Source organism: Ammospiza caudacuta, chromosome 6 (genome assembly GCF_027887145.1).
Source record: "Ammospiza caudacuta isolate bAmmCau1 chromosome 6, bAmmCau1.pri, whole genome shotgun sequence".
In the NCBI taxonomy this organism is placed as follows: Eukaryota; Metazoa; Chordata; class Aves; order Passeriformes; family Passerellidae; genus Ammospiza; species Ammospiza caudacuta.
The window spans coordinates 55,198,643-55,218,869 of NC_080598.1; the positions used below are offsets into that span (position 1 = coordinate 55,198,643).

General features: G+C 37.1%; 1 protein-coding gene across 1 annotated transcript; it reads right to left on the minus strand.

The window, feature by feature from the left end:
* Nucleotides 1-827: 827 nt before the first annotated feature.
* Nucleotides 828-17,242, minus strand: MOK (MOK protein kinase). The gene is given in 6 exon segments (XM_058807689.1): nucleotides 828-1,133; nucleotides 6,623-6,722; nucleotides 9,033-9,205; nucleotides 10,080-10,133; nucleotides 14,117-14,261; nucleotides 17,223-17,242. Coding segments are annotated over 6 exon segments (546 nt in total). The 3' UTR covers nucleotides 828-1,079.
* Nucleotides 17,243-20,227: the final 2,985 nt, after the last annotated feature.

Sequence of the window (20,227 nt, forward strand, 5' to 3'; positions counted from 1 at the left end):
GTTAATGCCCTTCCTGCTCTCCAACAATAAAGCTGGGTAGAATTTTTTTAATTACAAGTAAACTTAAGACATTTTCTGGCATGAAAAGCAATTTGTTTTCAGGAAATGAATGAATATTCGGGGAGAAGCAACTGCAGTAGCTTGTAACTAAGTCTCATCCTTGCAATGCAGCCAGCATGTAGAGAACTGCCAGATCCATTTATAAGCTAGGAATTAGTTCCCTACTTTATTCAAGATGTAGCTGTGCTTTACAATTCTTATCTGTCTTCTTCTAAAATACAAGGAATGGGGAAAATACTGAAACTGAGCAGGATTATTTTTCAGAAGTTTTGTTTTATTAACATAGTGGGCTTAACTGTTAAAATACAGATAAACCTCATCACTGAAAACTAGTGTAGTTACCTCTCCATAGACTTCTTGTAGATAACTGCTTCATATGGACTGAGTCAAAATGAAACAGTTGAAAAAATATGCAGTAACTTTAAAAGACTTTTTTCCTTCAGCTGGAAAAATACAAAACCAGTAGGGAAAGAACTGCAATATCCAACACCAGGGGAACAGCAGCAGCTACTCACATCTGGGTTGGCAGGGAATGTCCCTGCCACAAATCATAGTCCAGCAGCACACAAGGAATGTGGGGGGGTTTTCTTTTCTCAGCCTCTTCTTTACTATTATCATCAATAGTAAAGAAGAAAGAAATTATCATCAATAGCAATCATCTAGAAACTTGAATTGCCCATACCACACTCTATTCCATATGGAAGAAAATTATTTTATTAAGAAACAGGGTACTAATAACTTACCTGGAAGGAACTTAAAACCTCTACTGTAGATACAACTTTTAATAAAAATATTTCTCCTACTACATTAAAAAAATAATTAAAGTGAGCAGAACACAGATAATCTCAGTATGGAATTTTTGCTGGAAGAATGAGGGTAGGAGCTATACTTGCCAGTTTGTAGTTTAAAGTTTGGGTGCATTTTAACTATAAAGCAGGTGGGAAAACTCAAGTTTGCCTATTCATCCAACAGCCAGAGAAGTGTAAGTTGTCTCCAGAGGTTTAACAGCAAGGAACTTGTTAGGAAATCAATATCCTTGAAGTACTGTATGTGCCAAACTGAGTAAGATCCACCTGAAAGTATAAAAAAAAAAGAAGAAAAATTCCAATATGGTTCTTCACTTCAGATTTGCAATTTTATAGCAAAAATGATGTGTTGAACATGAAATTGCCATTCTCATTACAACCAGAATCATTCTTATTCTCCCCAGAGAATCTGGGGACAGCCCCAGATACACAGAATGTCATAATACATAAGATGTTCTTCTGGTAGCCCTTTTTTTCCAGGTTAAAACTTACAAAAATTCTGACTTCATCTTTTTCCTGATGTATGAATAATCATCTACCTGATATATTAACGAGGGAAGCAAACAGTGGCAATAACACTTTTGAATTCAGAAAAGTACCTTGTCCAAACACAGTTTGATCAAATTTTATATTTTTTAGTCAAAATACTTAAACTTCAGCATCTGTGATTTGAGGCTTCCAGAAACTGATTATGGGAAGCAACAAATACAATAAATGTATCTCCATCAGGAATATAGTTTTGATAATCTGAGCTTTGACCCCTGTATAGTGCTAGGTAAGGGAGATCTGAGTCAGAACAATCCATCAAATGTGGGTAGTAGGATGTCCTCTCTTTTTGTAAGAAATTAACAACAGTGGAGAGTGAGCTCCCTTGGATCCAGTTAGTTACGTATTTTTAGACCATCAATTTTAATGCTACTCATTATGCTCAATTCCAAATATATCAGCACTGAGCAACTCACCATCTTCCTCTCTGGAAAAAGCACTGGATAAGCTCATGGCACCTTTTGCTCAGTGTTCCAAAGGTAAGAACTTGGAGGTTACTGTTGCACTGTGTTGCCTGCCTACAGACCTGCAGTCCTTAATTTCAAAGTGTAGCATCATACTTTTCACATATCTATCTAATCTGTCTGTCTATAAAAAGTCCCTATGGTAAGTATTCAGACAAATAATGTATTGCCTTATTGTTGAATTTCTCTGTTCTATCAGTATGAGCTGCTAACATGAAATCATACAGATGTGGGGAGATGATTCACTGAAATGTAACAGAGCAAGAAACCTCAGCCAGTCACTCTACTTGGAGATACTGTGTTCAGTAGAACATTTTTTGCTTGGAACTGGAGGAAAGCAGCATCCATGCAGCAGGAGTTTCAATAACATGACAAGGAGCAGTTAGCTGTACCCTTGTGTTCTGCTCTTTTCCCTTGTTACAGTTTTCTCACTTTACTGGTGTAAAGCACTTCCTCCACCAAAACTCATGTATTTGTTCAGTTCTAGTAAGAGAAATCTGCCCTTCCTTTGGCACACCTAGTGCAAGCAGCAGCAATAGAGGTTTCCCTTCAGAGCCTTGTTCAAGCGCTTTAGTCTTCTCTATACAAGTTCTTGCCAAGGCTGGGATGTTTTTTCCATTCTTGCTGTTGAGATTCTGAAAGTTTGCTATGAAGAAATGACATAAATTGAGCAATGGTACATGATGCAGGTGGTGCAGGATATTTAACTTGGATAGTCAAATTTGAATCAATATCAAATACTCCCACAGTCTGCACCACATTTACCCTATGACTATTTTTACATTTTCAAGAATCTCCTTATAAATGTCAGATTGATCCTCAGTACAGTATGTGATAATAATACCATCTTCTAAACATGAAGACAAACATAAGTTAGACAAGTGCTTTTAAGCAGTAGATGTCAAAAGGATTCATAAAGAACTTGAGTCTCATGAGCTTCCACACAGAAAAGCTACAATGTGGAATTTGGGCATGCCTAAAGTTGTCCAGAGTTGACCTGAACAAGGATTAGGATCTAATCCAGTCACAACAGAGCCCTACAAGTGTTGAGATGCCTCTTCTTACAAAAACAACCAAACCACAGCAAAAAGCCTACTAACTGGAAGAGCTCAAATGAGTGAGAAGAGTAATTATTTTCACAAATGCACAGCCCTGTGGAGTCTCAGAAGGAGAGCTGAGAATGTAACAAGCTTAATTTTTACTCTTACAAGATCTTTATGTTAACCTGTATTTTACTGCATTGTGTATCTTAATTGGTTAAAACAAATAGTCTGGATCTAGAGCACAAATCTCAGGTTGATGCCTAAGGGTTGGCTGAGTGACACCTGGATGTGATGTGCTCCTCCCCAATGCCCCATTTTCCATGGTGCTCCCTGCAGCAGTACCTCTCACACAAAATGCCCTTTGCCTCCTGCTCATGGCTGGGGTTTTGAGCAGCAGCACCAGAGCCCAGTGTTTGGTTATGGAAAAAAATGATGATCACTTCCCAGTCATGAGCAGAGTAACTTTTATAACTATTAAAACCTCCAAAAAGGTTATTTTCCAAACCTGTCTTGCATGCACACTTGGTAGGGAGAAGATTTTTAACCCCCAGCCAAGTATGACTTGCACAGACTTTCATTTTCTAACAAAATGTTCTCTAACACATCACCAAATTTATGTATTAGAAATTACTTAATGCAAGTTTTTAGATCTCAGGAATTTAAAAATCAATGGTATCCATCTGGAATAAAGATTCTTTCCTAGTAAGATAAGAATGTTGCCTTTTAACTCTCACTTTATTTAATAATAGGAAATATTCTGTTAAATTGTTGCTGGTGATCTGTGTGCCAGATTTCTGAAGCACTGTCAGCTATGTGCTTTTACTGCTCTTTTAAGCAACTGGCTGCAACATCAGTCCCTGTTAAGACTTTTGATTAATGTTAAGATCAATGGCTTGGAGCAAACTGTGACTAAGTTTTGCTTGCTTTTGAATCAGCAAAAAGTTGGTTTAGCTTTGAATTAGATTATAGTTACATAAAAATATTCAGCAGTTACAGAAACTGCATTAAAATCAGGTATCTCATATGATTGCCCAATTTGCACATTCTCAGTAAAACCTGAGGTGGAAGTTACTGAGTACAGGAGAGGAATAATTTCCAGAGCTAACTGAAAAAACCCCAAACTCTTAAATCTAAAAAAAAATATAGCAGTTAGCTGTCATTTGTAATACAATTTGAAAACTTAAATTCTGTAGATAACATTCCATTCCTAATACTTGAACTCAAAGAATCCTTTCATGTTATTTTTAACCAACCTCCTCCTCCATCAGGTTCTAAAAGGAACAAGTACTGAGGAAGTTCAATGCAGAACACTCTCTGTGCTCTGCCAGAACAATACTTTAATTAAATATTGACCCCCTTCAGGAACATAATATCAAAATGGTAGGAAACCAGCCCTCAAACCTTGTGGGGTTTTCCTGCAAATTGTCAGAGCAAGACAAAATGAGGCACTGCTGTTCTTGTTAGATCTCTAACAAGAGAAGCATGACTGGGTCTCTCTCACTTCTATTCCTTCCATAGCAGTCAAATGGAAATGTTTCAGGGAAGACTGAAGTGCCTTCTGTTTCTCAGACTGTTGAAGAAACAACAGAAGTTTCAAATGTGCTTCAGTGGGCAAGTGAGAGTCTACACCTCAGTATTTGATCCAGTAAATCTGACAGACTGGAACACAGGGGTTCCACCACCTTCCTCAGGTTTCCAGAAAACTGAAAGCAATGTAGGAGTATGAAAGGAAATCGATTTGGCCGCTCCAGAAAAGTTAATTTTGGTAATTCTCCCAGTGGAGACTGATGTTGTTGATTTGTTTTTTTTCCTAGACTTTCCTGAGAGAATGCTTTTAAAATAAATAATCAAGATTCAATTTCTTTCTGAGAACATCTTAAGGAATACAATTAGAAAAGAAACCCCAAATAATCAGAAATTTAAAAACCCTCAGCCAATTACAACTTCACCTTGTTCCTTTTTAAAAATTATTTGCCTTACATGATGTTTCTTGAAATCTTGCCTGAAGGAACTTCTTAGAAAACCTACACTGATGAATCCCAGAACTAAATTTGTGGGAAAAGTGGCTTCTCCTGTAGAAGGAGAGTTCATGCTTTCAAAGCTGAATGTACAGCAGAAAATAATTTATAATTATTCTTTGCTAGTTTGTGGAAGTTTGTGAGGGTTTTTTGAGAAAAACCTGTATTTGAGTTTTCTGTGTGGTACTAACTTCCATCTCACCTTGTTGATACAGCAAGTGAATACACAGAGAATTTTTCACATAACTGGTGTATAAACAAAGTTTTAGTTGGCCAGAATTTGTTATCAGAATTTAATTATTTATTATTTCATGTCAAATACACATTTAGAATTTTCCCTGATATCATCTGTATACATGATAATTAAGTTTTTTTAAAAATATATTTTATTTGCTCAAAAAGTAGACCGAAGCCCTGAAAAGGCAAAAGCATAATTCCTGTCTCTGTCACACTTCATCTGGAAAACTTTTTAACTCAAGGCAGACATCAAAAACAGGATGATGATATTTGAAAATAAAGGTGGAGCTGACCCTTTAAGTAACAGCAACTCTAACAAGAATCTACTGAGGGGATTATGAGGTATGAGAGCTTCTAAATTCTAACTCGTGTATGTCAGGGATTTGAGGAGAGGGGGAACTGCATCAGACCAAATAAAGATCTGTGTTTAGGCAGACAGAATAAACCCAAGTAATCAGCTTAAGTAAAACATTTGTTTCTAGCTAACAAGCTCAGTGCTACAAATTACTTTCTCTAAATGGGCTGACAGTTCTTCCACTTTAATACTACCTGTCTTGGACTTGCTTTTGAAATTTGCCACAAATCCTGAGGTACTTGCCCTGACATATTTCCTACTACTCTTAATTTTTTGTGCACAGTTAAAGCTCATGTATTGGCTGTCTTAAAAAGGTGGGGGCAAAAAGAATAGAGACAGTAGTGCTTTAGGTAAGCTTTGGACTCAATGCAAAGAACTACGTTGACTGAATTATGTTAATGGTTGACAAGACATGGCACAGGAAACAAATTTAATTTCATGCCACTTAAAACATGGACACAATGCTCCCCTCACCTTTTCACTTTAGTCTTCAAAACTGAAGTGATTTGAAGTCACTTGCCAGAGTTCTTGAAAATAAGGGTGCTATAAGGTTTGATGGGCAGCAGTTCTCTCATTGAGGTCATATTTTATCATTGCACACAGGAAACAGAAACTTTTAAAAGGCAATTTGTGCACAAGAGAAGACTTTCCTTTTCCTTTCTTTAAAGGGAGGATTCAAAACTCAAAATTCTTGACCTGTGTTAAGCAAGCTTGATCATGCATATTCAGAGAGGATTACAATTCACTGAAAAGAAATAATTCACCTGATTTAGGTAATCATTCATTAGAGAAAAGTAGGCAGTACTTGAAAAAAACCCTTTTCTTTCCTAAAAATTTATGTCACTGGCCTTAAAAAAACTATGGAAATAAAAGGCCAGATAAGATGAAGACAGGTTCAGATTTCCTCTGCTCTGCCTTTAAGGTTCAGGAATGGGTGACTGTCTCTGGGCAGGGGCAGCAGAAACTGCTCTTGTGTCAGCACAACAGATTTAGGTTTTTGTGGTGGTTTCCTGAGCAGACATTGCACACAGCTGTACAGCTCCATTGTGGACATTGAAACAGTGAGATTAGTAGCTTGGGAGGGCATACTTACTGCTTGAACTTTTGGAGTTTTGTTACCAGGAGTGCCTATCACTTCATGGATTTTTGAGATGTGGTCCAGCTCATTATATCCAAGAAAGAGAGACTGGAAACTGCAAGGTAAGAAACGGTATTAGTACTAGACAAGACACAGTTGAACTGTCACTTTTGATTAAAAACCCCTTTTTTTGTGAGAAAGATAACATGATAGAATTATTCATTTGTGGACAGCTTAATACCTATCAACAACTGGAGGATAAAGTGAGCAGCAGAGCAACATAGCTGCTGGTTTGCATTGAAGGAGTAGCTTGGGTTATTAAACAGAAATCTGTAGCTGCCCTCTCCTGCTGGTTTGGGGAAAAATATGTAAAGAGATCATCCTTTGTGGTGAAGGACAATGAATCTGGGATTGTGTTTGCTTCTAGTAAAGTGGCAGATCCTAGAAGACAATGTATTCTCCTCATTTTAAGACAGCAGAATCAAGCAGTCTCTCTTGCTGTGTATGCACATAGAAATGTATTTATAACACTCCATTCCTAATACACAGGTTCTTTGCAAGCAGCAATACTGGAAACATGGTAAATTGAACTGCATTCCTGAGCTTGATCCTCAGTTAATATAAAACTTGCACAGAGTCCTTGAAACATTGTTATCACATTAGAGCAATCTGACTTCAGTCGGGTCCAGTAACATTTCCTGCACTTGTTGCTTTTTTCTTTGGGCTTATAATTCAAGAAACACTTCAGTAGCACCACATGACTCTTGAAAGCAAAACACTCAGCCCCTTTGTAGACACGAGAAACTTCTTTTTAACTGTTTGCAAATTCAATCAAACAGCTGGCTGCACACTGCTCTGAGCGTCCTCATAAAGCTTAGAGGAAGGAGAAAAAAGATCTGATTCACATTGTGCAGCTGCACCAAGACATGCAGCTGGGACGAGTTTCTGTGTGAACTAAAAAATGTGCTGCTGTCAAATGTAAAACTGTAACAAATTCAAGAACAACTGTGCAAGCCACTGAAAAGTGTGATCCAGGAATCATGATTTATAGGGAACAGAAAGGGAAACAAGATTTGAAAGATCAGCATGGCTGAATAAAAGACTAAAAGTTCTTACACAATGTGCTGTAAAGCATAAAGGCTTATGCAACCATTCAACAGCAATAACTGCAGGAGGCACTGAAAAAGAAACAAACCTGTCCATAATTGCCTTCAGTTTGGCAAGACTGTATCTCTTGTAATTCATTAATTTCAATAAACATCCCTCCTTCCTCTCTGAACACACCTGTAAGGTCTCTGAAAACGTTCAGTGGTTGCAAAGAGTGGATTTTTTTACATTAAGCTAAAACTACAAGGAAATATCTTTAAAGTTTGGGGGTTTTCCCTAAGAAAACTTAAGTTTGCAGCATGTAATTTTCTTACAAAGCTACAAAGCCCAGCTGATTCAAGCTGAAATGAAAAAACGAGGCATTCTTAAAGCTTTTGGTCCCAATTTACTTTGCAAGAGTACTGCCACATTTGGGATTTTTCTTTTAACAGTTTTCTGGCTGGAGAAGTAGAAATGTTGCTACAAGTTAGCAGGCAAAGCATAATGGTTGTCATTTAATGTGATGGTGATGGCAGCAGCTGCACTTGCCATGTGGAGGAGGAAAGAAGCAAAGCAAATGTTATCAGTCCTGGTTGCATATCAGAGACAGCAGTGTGGGAGGAGAATAAAGAACTGCTGCTGTTGCTAGGGCACAAAGATATTGGAGAAATACTCGTGGTGGGTATTTTTGCTTTTTTCTTGAAGACCAGTAACAAATGTTTAAAGTAATAGTTTCATTATGACCAAAAATCTTAAAAGACTTTGTTTTTTCCTGAACTCTTCCTTCATCAGAACCTGATTTCAAAATATACCAGCACACAAAATCTTAAGAGCACAGGGGGCTTAGATACACTATACTGTAAATCAAATTTGTAAATCAGAGAAAGTGTATTCTCTAATCTCCTCATGCTTTTGCATAAAGTATTAGAAAGTCCAAAAAAAGTAGGAAAAATTTTACCATTACGTGCATTAACAAGACTGAGGATAGTTTGTGATGCTTATGAGAAGAAATGAGCCATACTCGACACAGAGATAAAGCAGAGGAAATACATTTTTACTAAATACTAAGTGATTGGGGAAAAATGTTCCTTTGTAAATCACTTTTGTTTGTACTGTGTTCTCCTGAACTGCTTTATTACTAACCTGCCACAGGGTGAAGGGAGTGCCAGACCAGATGGGATTACTGCCTCATGAACCCTGCACACTAAGCACAGAAGCTTCTTCTACAAATCCATGGAAACGAAGATCACATTATCCAAACCACATGCTCCTAATTTGAGTTATTTACCTTTAATTATCTTGATTAATGATAAGCAAAACCCTCCACTGAACACAGTACCTTGTGATTTCATAGAAAACACAGCCAGGACTCCACATGCCAATTCTGTAACTACAGAGCCCTTTTGTAAGCAAACATTGAGGTGCTCAGTACCAGCGTGGGGAGGTACTGTGTGCCTGCTGAGAAGAGATACTCCTACAAGATCCAAATTCTCTTAACTTCAGGCTGTTCTGCTGCAGAAATAAATAAAGTATTTCCACAGATTACAAACAGTAAAATATTCAAGCAATGACTGTAAAACAGTCATTGTAAAAGAAATCACAGATGACTTTAAGAAGAAACTTCCCAAAATCCAGGGGCAGTATCACAGCAGTAAAGCTGCATTAAAACAGTGAGTAGGGTCCAGGCATGAAGGTATCTGTGTCCATAGTATGTAATTCAAATACTTTCTGTACATCATGAAAAGAAAGGTCTAAGAGCATAGGGACTATCACAGAAGGAAAGGCTGCTAAATAGGACATCTAGTTTAAGTTATTAAAGTTCTTCTGTTTAGCAGTGATGTAATGGGTGGCTTTGGCTTCTCCTCTACACTTCTGTGACTCAAAAATTTATCTTCAGAAAATAAAATTTCATAAACCAAATTTAAAAATCCTTGCTTTTCAAACATCAGCAAAATAACTTTCTGGAACTGTCAAGAGAGATGGTTACAATTATATCTTCTGAAAGCCACTATCTTCTGCTCTCTTTTGTTTGTGTAACTTCCACTAACTGTAGGAATTGAATGTAGAAAGAAAGAGCTGAAAAACTGAACTCTATTTCCTGTGTCTAGATTAATACAGAAATGAAAATACATATTAACAGAGGATAAAGAACAGGTTTCAGGTTGGAGGGAACACATACAGGGTGTAAAGAATCTCAGTCATTTCAGTTTTTAGCCAGTAACAAAATTGTTTGTTCATTCCCCTAGATCAGGAATACAGTAACTGTCTATATATTTCTTAAAAAACTGTACTTTTGTTCATGAATAAACATTACCTTCTCAGGGTAAAGAGAAAAATACTTATATACATCACTTTTAGTTAAATATCCTCATATAAATTTAATTACCTTTATTATTATGTTTTCTTGCTGCCCATCACTCCGAAATATCTCATTTCTGTACTAATACAAACACAGCAGAGAGAAGAATTCAGTAAAAAGATAAACATTATCAGTGCTTCCAGTTACTTGTAAAAAACAAAAAATACTTAAAGAAACCAGCACTTTTTTCAAACTTATCAACATAATAGAAAAAATTAAATTTTGCCATCATGGTGAGACAACAGCTCCAGATATGGGAATGGGGAATGGGCAAGTCCAGGAAGGAGAGGCCAGGCTCTGTGCTCCTGCTCTCACCAGGGCTACCAGAGGATTGCAAGGGCCATCCCCCCCAGGAGGGCTCCTCAGCAGGAGCCAGAGCTCCTTTGGGGTGCTGGCAGCAGCTCTGGCTGCCTGCTGCCCCCCAGGGCTCTGCTGCAGGCAGACATTTACCTGGGCCAGGGCCTTTTCTCTCCCTGCAGCAGTCAGGGCTGCCCCAGACAATTCTGTTTCTGCCTAGAGAAGACCCTGAAATAAAAGTATGCTACATTTGCTGTAAAGCTGTGGCTGAACCAGGACTTTTACCTATATACAACCTAGAGATTTGCATATCTGTTACACATTGTTCCTGGTTTGTTTTTTTAAGGCAATAGCTTTCTCCTTCCTGGAATAAAATTTCAAGTTGTGTGTGTCCTTTTTCGTGAAGAACAAATAGAATACAAATATCATAGACTTCAGCTTCCAGAGCATTGATATCACCTTTTTCAATTATACTACTTTTATATGTAATCTATGGCTAGCTTTGTGATTCATTTTCCACTTGACTTATGACATAATTTATATTTCAGTATGCACTAACAATTGTCAATTCAATACTCTGTAAGATGCCTCAGTTTTTACTGCATGTATTACTTGCAGTATCTATTTCCCCTAGCTCTAGCAGAACTGCAATATTTCATTGTAGTTCTTCTAAATATCTCATTTCCTCTCTACTCAAAGTAATTGTCCTTCAGGTTAAAGATTTGTATCAATCACCTCAAGTTACCACCACGGTTAAATGACTGTGATTCACATCTGAGTTGCAAATTCAAGGCTAACCTATGTTGTTTAGCTTCCTGTAAGGCAATAATTACAGTTATAAAATTTATCTATTTTTCAGAGCCATTCAGTAACTGCTCAGCTTTTTTCTTTTATAGGCTCCAAAGGCCTTTTAATCTTGCTGTAATGCCTTTATGTAACGCTGCAATGCCATCAAGGGAGGCAGAAATGATCACATTTTTGAAAAACAAAGCAGGTACTGATCTGGTGATGACAGTAGTATGAGTAATTGGCTGGGAGGAGGAGGGGGATTATCAGGACAGTAACTCATTGAGGCCAGAGCCCCAGAGCCAGACTTGTGTTCCCAGCTGATTACAGTGCTCCTCCAGGCAGCCACATAATCCACTGAGCAGGATTAGATCACAAAGCACTTGGAACAGAGCACCATTTACATGGGGAATTGTAGTACTAGTGCCCCCATAGAGATAAATGGTGCTTTCAACATCAGGACTTTTGTCATTTATAGTGAAAAGATATTAGAAAATGCAGCTATTCAAATCAATTTAGATTATTATTCTTATTTAAGGAATTGGGCCTTCATAAAAAGAAGTCATGCTCAATTGCTTTTTCATTACATGTCACTAGAAAAATCTGGAGCACATGCTCTTCTACTTCCAGATTTATCACTGGAGGAACCTTATTTGGCAGCAATGGTACAGTGAATCCTAAGGCAGTGGCCCTTGAGGCTTCTATCATTTCTCTTGAGAAATCCACACCTCTCTCTCAGCCACTTTTTTCATTGTTTTACATTACCAAACTACTGTTGATTAAATAAAGGGCAAGATTCTTTCTCAGTTATTAAATGCTTCTGCTATAAATTAACAGCAAGACAATTATGATTTTGTGTAAAGACAAATAGGCTTGATTGAAGTACATGGATCTCTTGATTTTTTAAGGAAAAAACACAAAACTATCAGCTTTCCACATTAGTAGCATTACAGTGAACTTTCCTCCTAATTACAGAAGTGTCTCCATACTCCTTGTCAAACTAAAAATTCATTCTCAGTCCACTTCAGTTCACTTTCCTATTATACTCTATGATTTGACAAGCTCTACCCCATGTGCCACTACCTTATACAACATTAAAAATAAGGCACTGTATCATGGTAAACACAGTCCAGACTCAAAATTCAGACCATAGAGAAGAATCAACAATTTAGAGAAGTTCAGGTAAGCCCAGGTGAATGTTCAAATAATCTGTAACTGCAGCATTTCAGATTACTATTGAACAGATTTCATTTTGAACTGATTCACCATGGCATAGAAAAAGAGTTTACTATAACTAAGTGGTGTTAAAACAATCATCTTCTGGGAAACTTTGAAAGAACTTGTATTTTTAAATAGTAAAAAAAATCAGAACATACTGAAATGATGATTCTCATTTCCATCTGAATACCATGCTAAATATAGCAAACCCAAAATGTCTTATTAAAACTAGTACAGCAATCTACTTCAGCAATCAGCAAATAACTCAATTTTAATGTCACATTCTTATCTAGGTCAGAAACAGAGTTACTCCTTTTGTTAGAGATCTGAATAGTCAGTGTCACCAATGTCATGTTCAGGAGCAAGTCTTTATTGTATTACACTGAATGACACTTGCATGTTCAGTTATTTAAATTAAACTCCCAAGTGTTAAGACATTACAAATTCTTAATTATTCATTTTTAAAAATCCTCTTTTACTCATGAATTCTAAGTCCCTTCATTTGCTGTATCCAATTCTGTTCTGTTTATATAAGAACTGATTTTAAATCAGCTTTTGTACTAAATTTTTTGGAGGAACTCTTCCTTATGCTTTATGATCTCTGACCTGCTTTGACAAACAGCTCCAGAATTTTTAAATATAGGAAGTAGGAGGGAACAATGTAATTTTATAAAGAAAACTTACTAAGGTTATACCTTTTTACTAAGTACAAAAACTAAAATTCCTTATTCATTGTTTCAATAGTTTTGAAATAAATGGGAATACCTCACAATCACCCTGACCTAACAAAGAATCTGTTTAAATTTTATTTTTTGTAACATAAAGCAATTATTTTGTGTTTTGCAGTCTAGGTTGTTTGACTGTGGAATGGATGACTATGGACTGCACCTACCCATGCCTTAAACAATTGGGTATATTCCACTGGCAAGAAATAAAGGGTAAAGCAGTACAGCACAAGATTCCCTGTGAGTTCTATAATCTGTCACAGTGAACAACCAAGTGAAAAATAATTAATTCCATTTTGTGATCTACACAAGGAGAGTTTATGTTTTTTAAGCATATGCTACATACCTTTTATCAGCTCATAAATAGTCATGGCCATAAATTCACATACCAGTGAAAGGGAGCCAGGGCTTTCATCCCTGCAGAAACAAATAAGGAGACTTTAAGCTAGAAATAAAACTTGCATATTGATTTGTCCACAGGGTAGACAAAAAGTAAGTAGTTTAATCAGTATTAAAATGGACATGTTCATTTTTAATTGATGCTGTCTCATGGAAGTTTTTAAACTTACATCTGAGGTATCAGAGCTTCAGATTATGCTATCCAAAGTACCTACTGCAGAAGTCAACTGATTTATTCAATGAAGCTTTTTGAAGGCATGTTTTCTGGAAATATCTGTGCAGTATCAAGAAATATATTCTGATACAAACTCAGAAGAAAAGAGAGGGAAGCCACTGCACTATATGTGAAAATACTTTCTACTTAAACTCCAGAAGTGTTCTATTGCATGGCAACGTGTATCTGAACTCACTACTTTGCTGACAACAGCAATTTCAAGTATAATCATGATGTAATACATCTGACACTTTATTTTCCATTTCACTGCCCTGCAGAGGCAGACATCTTTAGGTCTTCAGTTTTTCTTGTAAGATAATTGCATTGCAGCCCATCTCCCCTGCAATGCTGTATTAAGGCAGCCAGTAAAAGGTTGAGGGTGCAATCTGCAGTTCAGCTTGCAGGAGCTCAGCAGGCTGGATTACCCTCAGATACCAGCACAGCAGCTGAGGCTGAGGGTTGCAGAAAGCCAGGCTGCTGACACGATTCGCGCCGTCCTGTAGCTGCAGAAACGGGACTGGCAATGGCAGTGTGCTGCTTGCACAGCCTTCAACAGACAAGTGACACAGCCTGAAGGACAAGAAAAATGTTTCACAGCAGCCAACAAGTTTGTGTCGAGGATTTGAATAATGAAGGATATGTCTGCTGTTGCACAGTGATGAAATGGACCATGCAGTAATGGAGTAAATGCTGTCATAAAACGTGATCACTCTGGAGACAGAACGTCCCCAGAAGACACTGAAGTGCTTAATGAGGCAAGGAACCCAACTTTAGCACTGACACCTCTTTCCAAAAGCAGAGCTCAGCTACTGCCTAACTCTGAGATCCAAACTTCAGCTGCTTGCACAGGGATGTCTGTAAAGCTGCCTGTGAAATGATACTGCCAAATCGTTGGCTTTGATCCCTAGTTCAAACTGATAAGTCGAGCCAAGATCCTTAAGTACCAGAGATAAGCTCTGAGTGTGCCCAGCCAGAGTACTGAGCCATGGTGAACAGTTGAAGCACTCACTGGATATGGGATGTGGGTTGAAATCACCAGCAAATCTTACATATGATGAGATGAAATCTAACTATGCTTAACATATATTTAGATTTTCATTTTAATACTGACTTTGAAATATTTTGGTCTGTTGGGAAGGAGACACAAAAAAAAAGAGCTACATCAGACTTTCTTAACAACAGCAGACACATAGACTTCAGATTTTGAGAAATGTGTTTCAAACTCAAAAAGCTGGTTAAGAATCTACAGGTTTTCTCTAGACCCAAAAGCTACTGGATATTGTTCAAATACAGGGATAAAGAAGAAAGAAATCAATGCACCATGCATACAGAACAATTTTATGTAAACATAAAGATAGTAGGATGTGGAGTCGGCCTCCTTACTGCTTGTATTTATCTCAGATTATTCACTTGTGCTATACTAAAGTTGAATTAAACAGAAAAGAGGAAGACTGTCTTGCAGCCAAGGACTGGATTATAGCTGATTTTTCCCCAGCCATGAGGCTGTCAGAACTTTAGTCTGTCACTGAACTTTGAAATGCAGGGCCTGATAAATTGTTTCCTTCCTGTTTCTTTACTGAGCAGATCAGTAATTAGTAAATGGCTTTATTCCTTCCTGCAGCTTGGAGCAGCTGGGCTCACCCAAGAATAAAGTAATAATGTGTTGTGCCCCAGACACCAGTTAGGACACCAAGGAGCTCCCAGCAGGAATTTTGTGTTTCTCAGGAGTAAGGATGATACTGTTTACTCTGTGCTGCTGTACCATTCATTCCCAACATTGCTCAGTGGGATGCATTGCCAAATGTAACATTTAAGATTAAGTTTTGATGGAAACCTCTTACACGAAAAATACACACTATTCAATGATTGTGTATATTATTTCATTGCCCTCCTAGGCTTTAATAAACAAAAAACTCATGCTGCAGAAACTCTGGGAGGAAGCAGGAAACAAAGAGCTTTGCACACTATTGAATGGATCAGAGCAGGACATACGTCTTTTCCCAGTCAGATGTACAGCTAAACACCAAAACAATATTTTCCACTTTGAAATGAGGAGAAATACCATGTATGGGCAGGTTCTGTTTAAAATAATGTTAAAAGAGTTCACTTCATCAAAAGAATTTGTCAGTCAATTTATCAAAGGGTTAAAGGCCTAAAAGATGTTTTAGATGAAAAGATGACAGAGTCTGCAGTGCTTTTCCACTGAGTTGTATATATCTGCCCTTGATACAGTTAAGCAGATAGTTTAAATACTAAATATAATTAAATAACAGTTTAAATACTGTTTTAATCATAAAGTGGACAATTCTGTCAATGGTGGGTAGTGTATAAATGGACCAACAGATCTCTAACAATATAACAGAGAATCAGAAGCCACATTACTTGAAGATATTTCTCTTAACTTGTATTCTTTGAAGCTCTGAGTTACATTTTGAAATCTCACCTAAGAGCAAAATGTCCCATTTCACTTTGTATGTACAAATGAGTCATTGCCAGTGCTTTCATTAGGAACTTGATATATTTAACTGAGAATATAAAATCAGTAACCCAAGAGGCACTGGTTGGCACTTGGATACTTGGAGGACAATGCCAAGTCTATGTCTACTTACACACAGCCCTCTGCTCTATCTCCCTGACTGATAAATGCACCTATTTTGTGACCATATAACATCTGAGTGATGGATGTAAACACAAATGCAAATATGAAGGAGAAGTAATGCTATACATTGACTAAGGATAAATGCACTGGTTTTAACCTGCATTACAACAGCACTTAAAGAGGCTGAAAAAAGTATTCCCCAAGAAGAGGACTGACACATTTCCTGCAATTATTATTTACAGATAAAAGAAAAACAGCACAAGTATATTTGTGCATTTGGCAAGGCAGAAATCAACTATTTATTCCTCATTCATCCTTTCACCCTTGACCCAGTGGCCAGGCCCCATTTAACACAGTGGGTGACATCAATTAGAGCACTCAAGGAAATAACCCCCAGTGCCTAACAGGAAGGCAGAGTTCCCTTTCTGTACCACATGCAAACCTTTTTAATTCATGTGCACTTATAAAGATTCACTTAGTCTTAATTTTGTGTTCCCTCACTGAATTTAAACATGGTTTTCTGTACAATTTCCATGATTAATTATGCATACCTTTCAAAATGTTGCTTCATGTGTTTACTTGCACAGTACTTTCCTTCCCAAAGACTCACTTTCTCCAGAACATCAGAAAATGTTCCCTCTCCTTATCTTAGCAACTGGTATTTTAAAAACAAAAATACACTGTTTCAGTATGTTTGCAATTATTATGAAGACTGTGTATCAATCCTTACTTTACTTGTTAAATGCTGACTAATGGAAAACTTTCAGATAAAAGAGGTATTTTGTTAACATGCAATGAAAAATAGCAAATTAAGTTTTGCTGCCCAGATTACAGAAATATATATTCCAGAAAGTAGAAGACAAAAATTCTTAGACAATAAACTACACTTCCTTGCTCAGAGACATGATGCCTCTCCACACAGCCCTTCCTACCTTTTTTTATCCTGCAGCATATTAGCAACTCATATTTGAATTTATTCTTTGCTTCTTTCACCAAAACAAAACAAAAAACTCCCTTTATTTACAATGTACTGAAAACAAAATTATCTTGGAAAGTAAGTTTATCATGGAATCATTGTTCTGACATGGGAACAATGGGAAATTTGTTGGGGTTTTTTATGGAGGTATTGTTTGGTTTGTTTGGGGTTTTTTATATATTTTATTTTAAGCAAAGCAGTTTCTGATTTTAAAGCTTTATTCCCATATTACATTCAGATTTGAGATTTGCTCTGGGCCAAAAGTAATGTTTGGCTTTGATAATTAAATGCTTCAAATGCAAAGATGTGAAAAATCGGTCAATTCTAATTCTGCAGAACTTTAAGGGATGAAGCAGATATGGGTTATAAAAAAAAAAAGTTTTATTTATATTAACTTTCAGGTCTTCTAATTTCCATTAGAATTGACTTTTTTCTTTCCTCCTTTATTCTCCTCCAGCTCTGTGATTAACTGTTCCCTACCAATCCCAGTGCCTAGTTCCCTTCACCCACCTCATCCTCCTGTTGCCTTTTATTTTTAGCACCTACAGATTCTATCCTTGATAATTTTTTCAGTAATTTCACCTGAGCAAAATCCAGTTCTGGTTGGCTTTATGCTGCTGTTGCTTTTGACATGGGTCTTTATTCAACAAAGATGCAAACCCAGTCATTTTGAGGGAGGCAGGGCAGAAAACCTCTTTTATCATATTCAGCCCTTTATGGGTGTCAGAATAACTGGGAGTCTCAAGCTTTGTGACAGCAGTAAATTCAGTGTAGCTGAATTAGTTATTAATTGTTATTAGTTACTGTGACAACAGCACCTGGCAGGGACATGGCCTGTGACAATCAGGACTTGGTGGGGCACCTTCCCTGCCTGTGTGAGGACTCCTTCTAAGGTCAGTGCTCAAGCAGTTTCTGTCCTGCTGCCTTGTTTTGGAAGATAAGAGAATTTACTAGCAGAGATGAGGGCTATTTCATGCCAGCTGCTCTTTGTGTCCAAGAAGATTTCCAGATATGTTTAATTTACAAGTATAAACACAGCCTTACAGTGGAGAAAGCCTGCCAAGAAATTCTGCAGAGGGAAAAGTTACCTAGGCAGGGACACTCTAATGCTGTCTTCCAACTAACAATCAATTTGTGTTTCTTACTCTCTTTTCATCTCCCCAGCTTTCATACTTGCTTCTCTTTAAAAAAAACCAAACCCAAACAAGAAAAAAGTGTTTCTCTCTCTTTGTGAGCCAAATGCTTGTATTTTCATTATAGAAACCTTCCCCTTGTAACCCCTTTTTCTTCAATACAGCAGCAGCACTCAGATGAGAATTGTCAGGTGCTCTTCTCATTTTTATCATCTGCTGTTCTGTTTTCTGATCATTATCTATCATGCTGCACCATAAACTAACTAATTAGGCCATCTCAATTTGAGAAATTGGAAATAGAAGAGCAATTTAAAACAAACCACACCATCTCATACACTCAATAGAGACAATTTACATGTAGAGCTATTTTAAAAGCACAAAATTAATTTGAAAATCATTGTGGGTAAAGGAGGCAATCTCTAACAGACTCCAACATGGGGAGGAGGCCACAGGACAGTTCCATTGTTTTGGCTGTAATTTGGTAATTTGGTTAGTGCTCCAGGTGAGCTGACCCTCAGCCTCCACCAACTGAGACTGAAGAAAGAACATCTTGTCAGGAAAAATCACCATGTTCTCTATCCCCACCTCAAGTTTTAATTTCCTATCTAAATTGCTAAATGTAAGATGGAGATTGTAAATTCAGACTACTTAAATACTACTCTCTCAGAATTCAGTGTAAATGCAATTTTTGGTAGCAACTGATGCCCTCCAACCAGTCACAAACACACTGGCTGTGTTACATGTTCTTATCATGTCAGAGCCAGCCCTGAGCCCAAAATATACACAAAAAAGTTAGTTATTTGTTGATTTACTCTTTTATTCTAATAAATGGCCATCCTGTATTTTTTTCTTAAATGCAAGTAATTGACTCTCTTGCATAAAAAAAAAAAAAATTCAAAATCATATGATCTGAAAATGAGATCTTAATATCTATGGCATACCAGCCATAGTGTTAATGAAGCAGAGTACTTGGGCAGAGAAGTGCAGGGAAAGCATTCTTGTACAAATTTATTGAAAATATCTCCAGGTATTTAAACAAGTCAGATAGTATATGTTTATACTGTTTGGTTATGTTTATATATTTTCTTCTATAAATGTATTTTGCACATACAAGAGAAGTCCAGATGAGAGTGGAGAGTTCAAAACAAGTTGAGTTGTTTAGATTTTAAATTGCAGAATTCTGATACAGTACAAGGACTTAATCCTTCACACATTTCAGAACATCCTTACAGCACTGAAGATCTTTTCCACATAAGCCTGTAACACTTGTTATTGCAATTCCTTCACAACAGAGAGCTCTGTAGACAAAATAAATACCCCACACATAACCAACAACTGAGGCTTTCACCTGGCACTTATGAGATCCACCCAGCTAAAGGAATGCAGCAAAGGCCTGGATAATTTCAACTGACTGAAAAAAGGGTGGAATCAGGAATGAAAATTGCAGTATTTGAAATGTCTCTTTGATGAATAAAGTCAATGTGTAAACTCTGAACAAAACACTAAAATAAGTGGGATTTTTTCCCAGAGACAAAATGATAATGATCCCATGACAAGTTATCGTTTAATCAGCAGCTGCAAGAAAATCACACATGACAAGAACAGCAGCACAGAAATTTATATAGAATAAGAAGAAATAAAATTTAGACTTCAGATGTACTAACAAATTTTAATTTTGCATTCACAAGCCAAGATTTCTGGAGATTCTTAAAAATCCACTTCAGCACCATCCTGGTCATGATGAAAAGAACCCACCAAAACAAAAGACTTCAAACACATACTGAACAAAAAAAGCCAGGTCAGAGCAGCTTTGAGCTATGAAAATTTG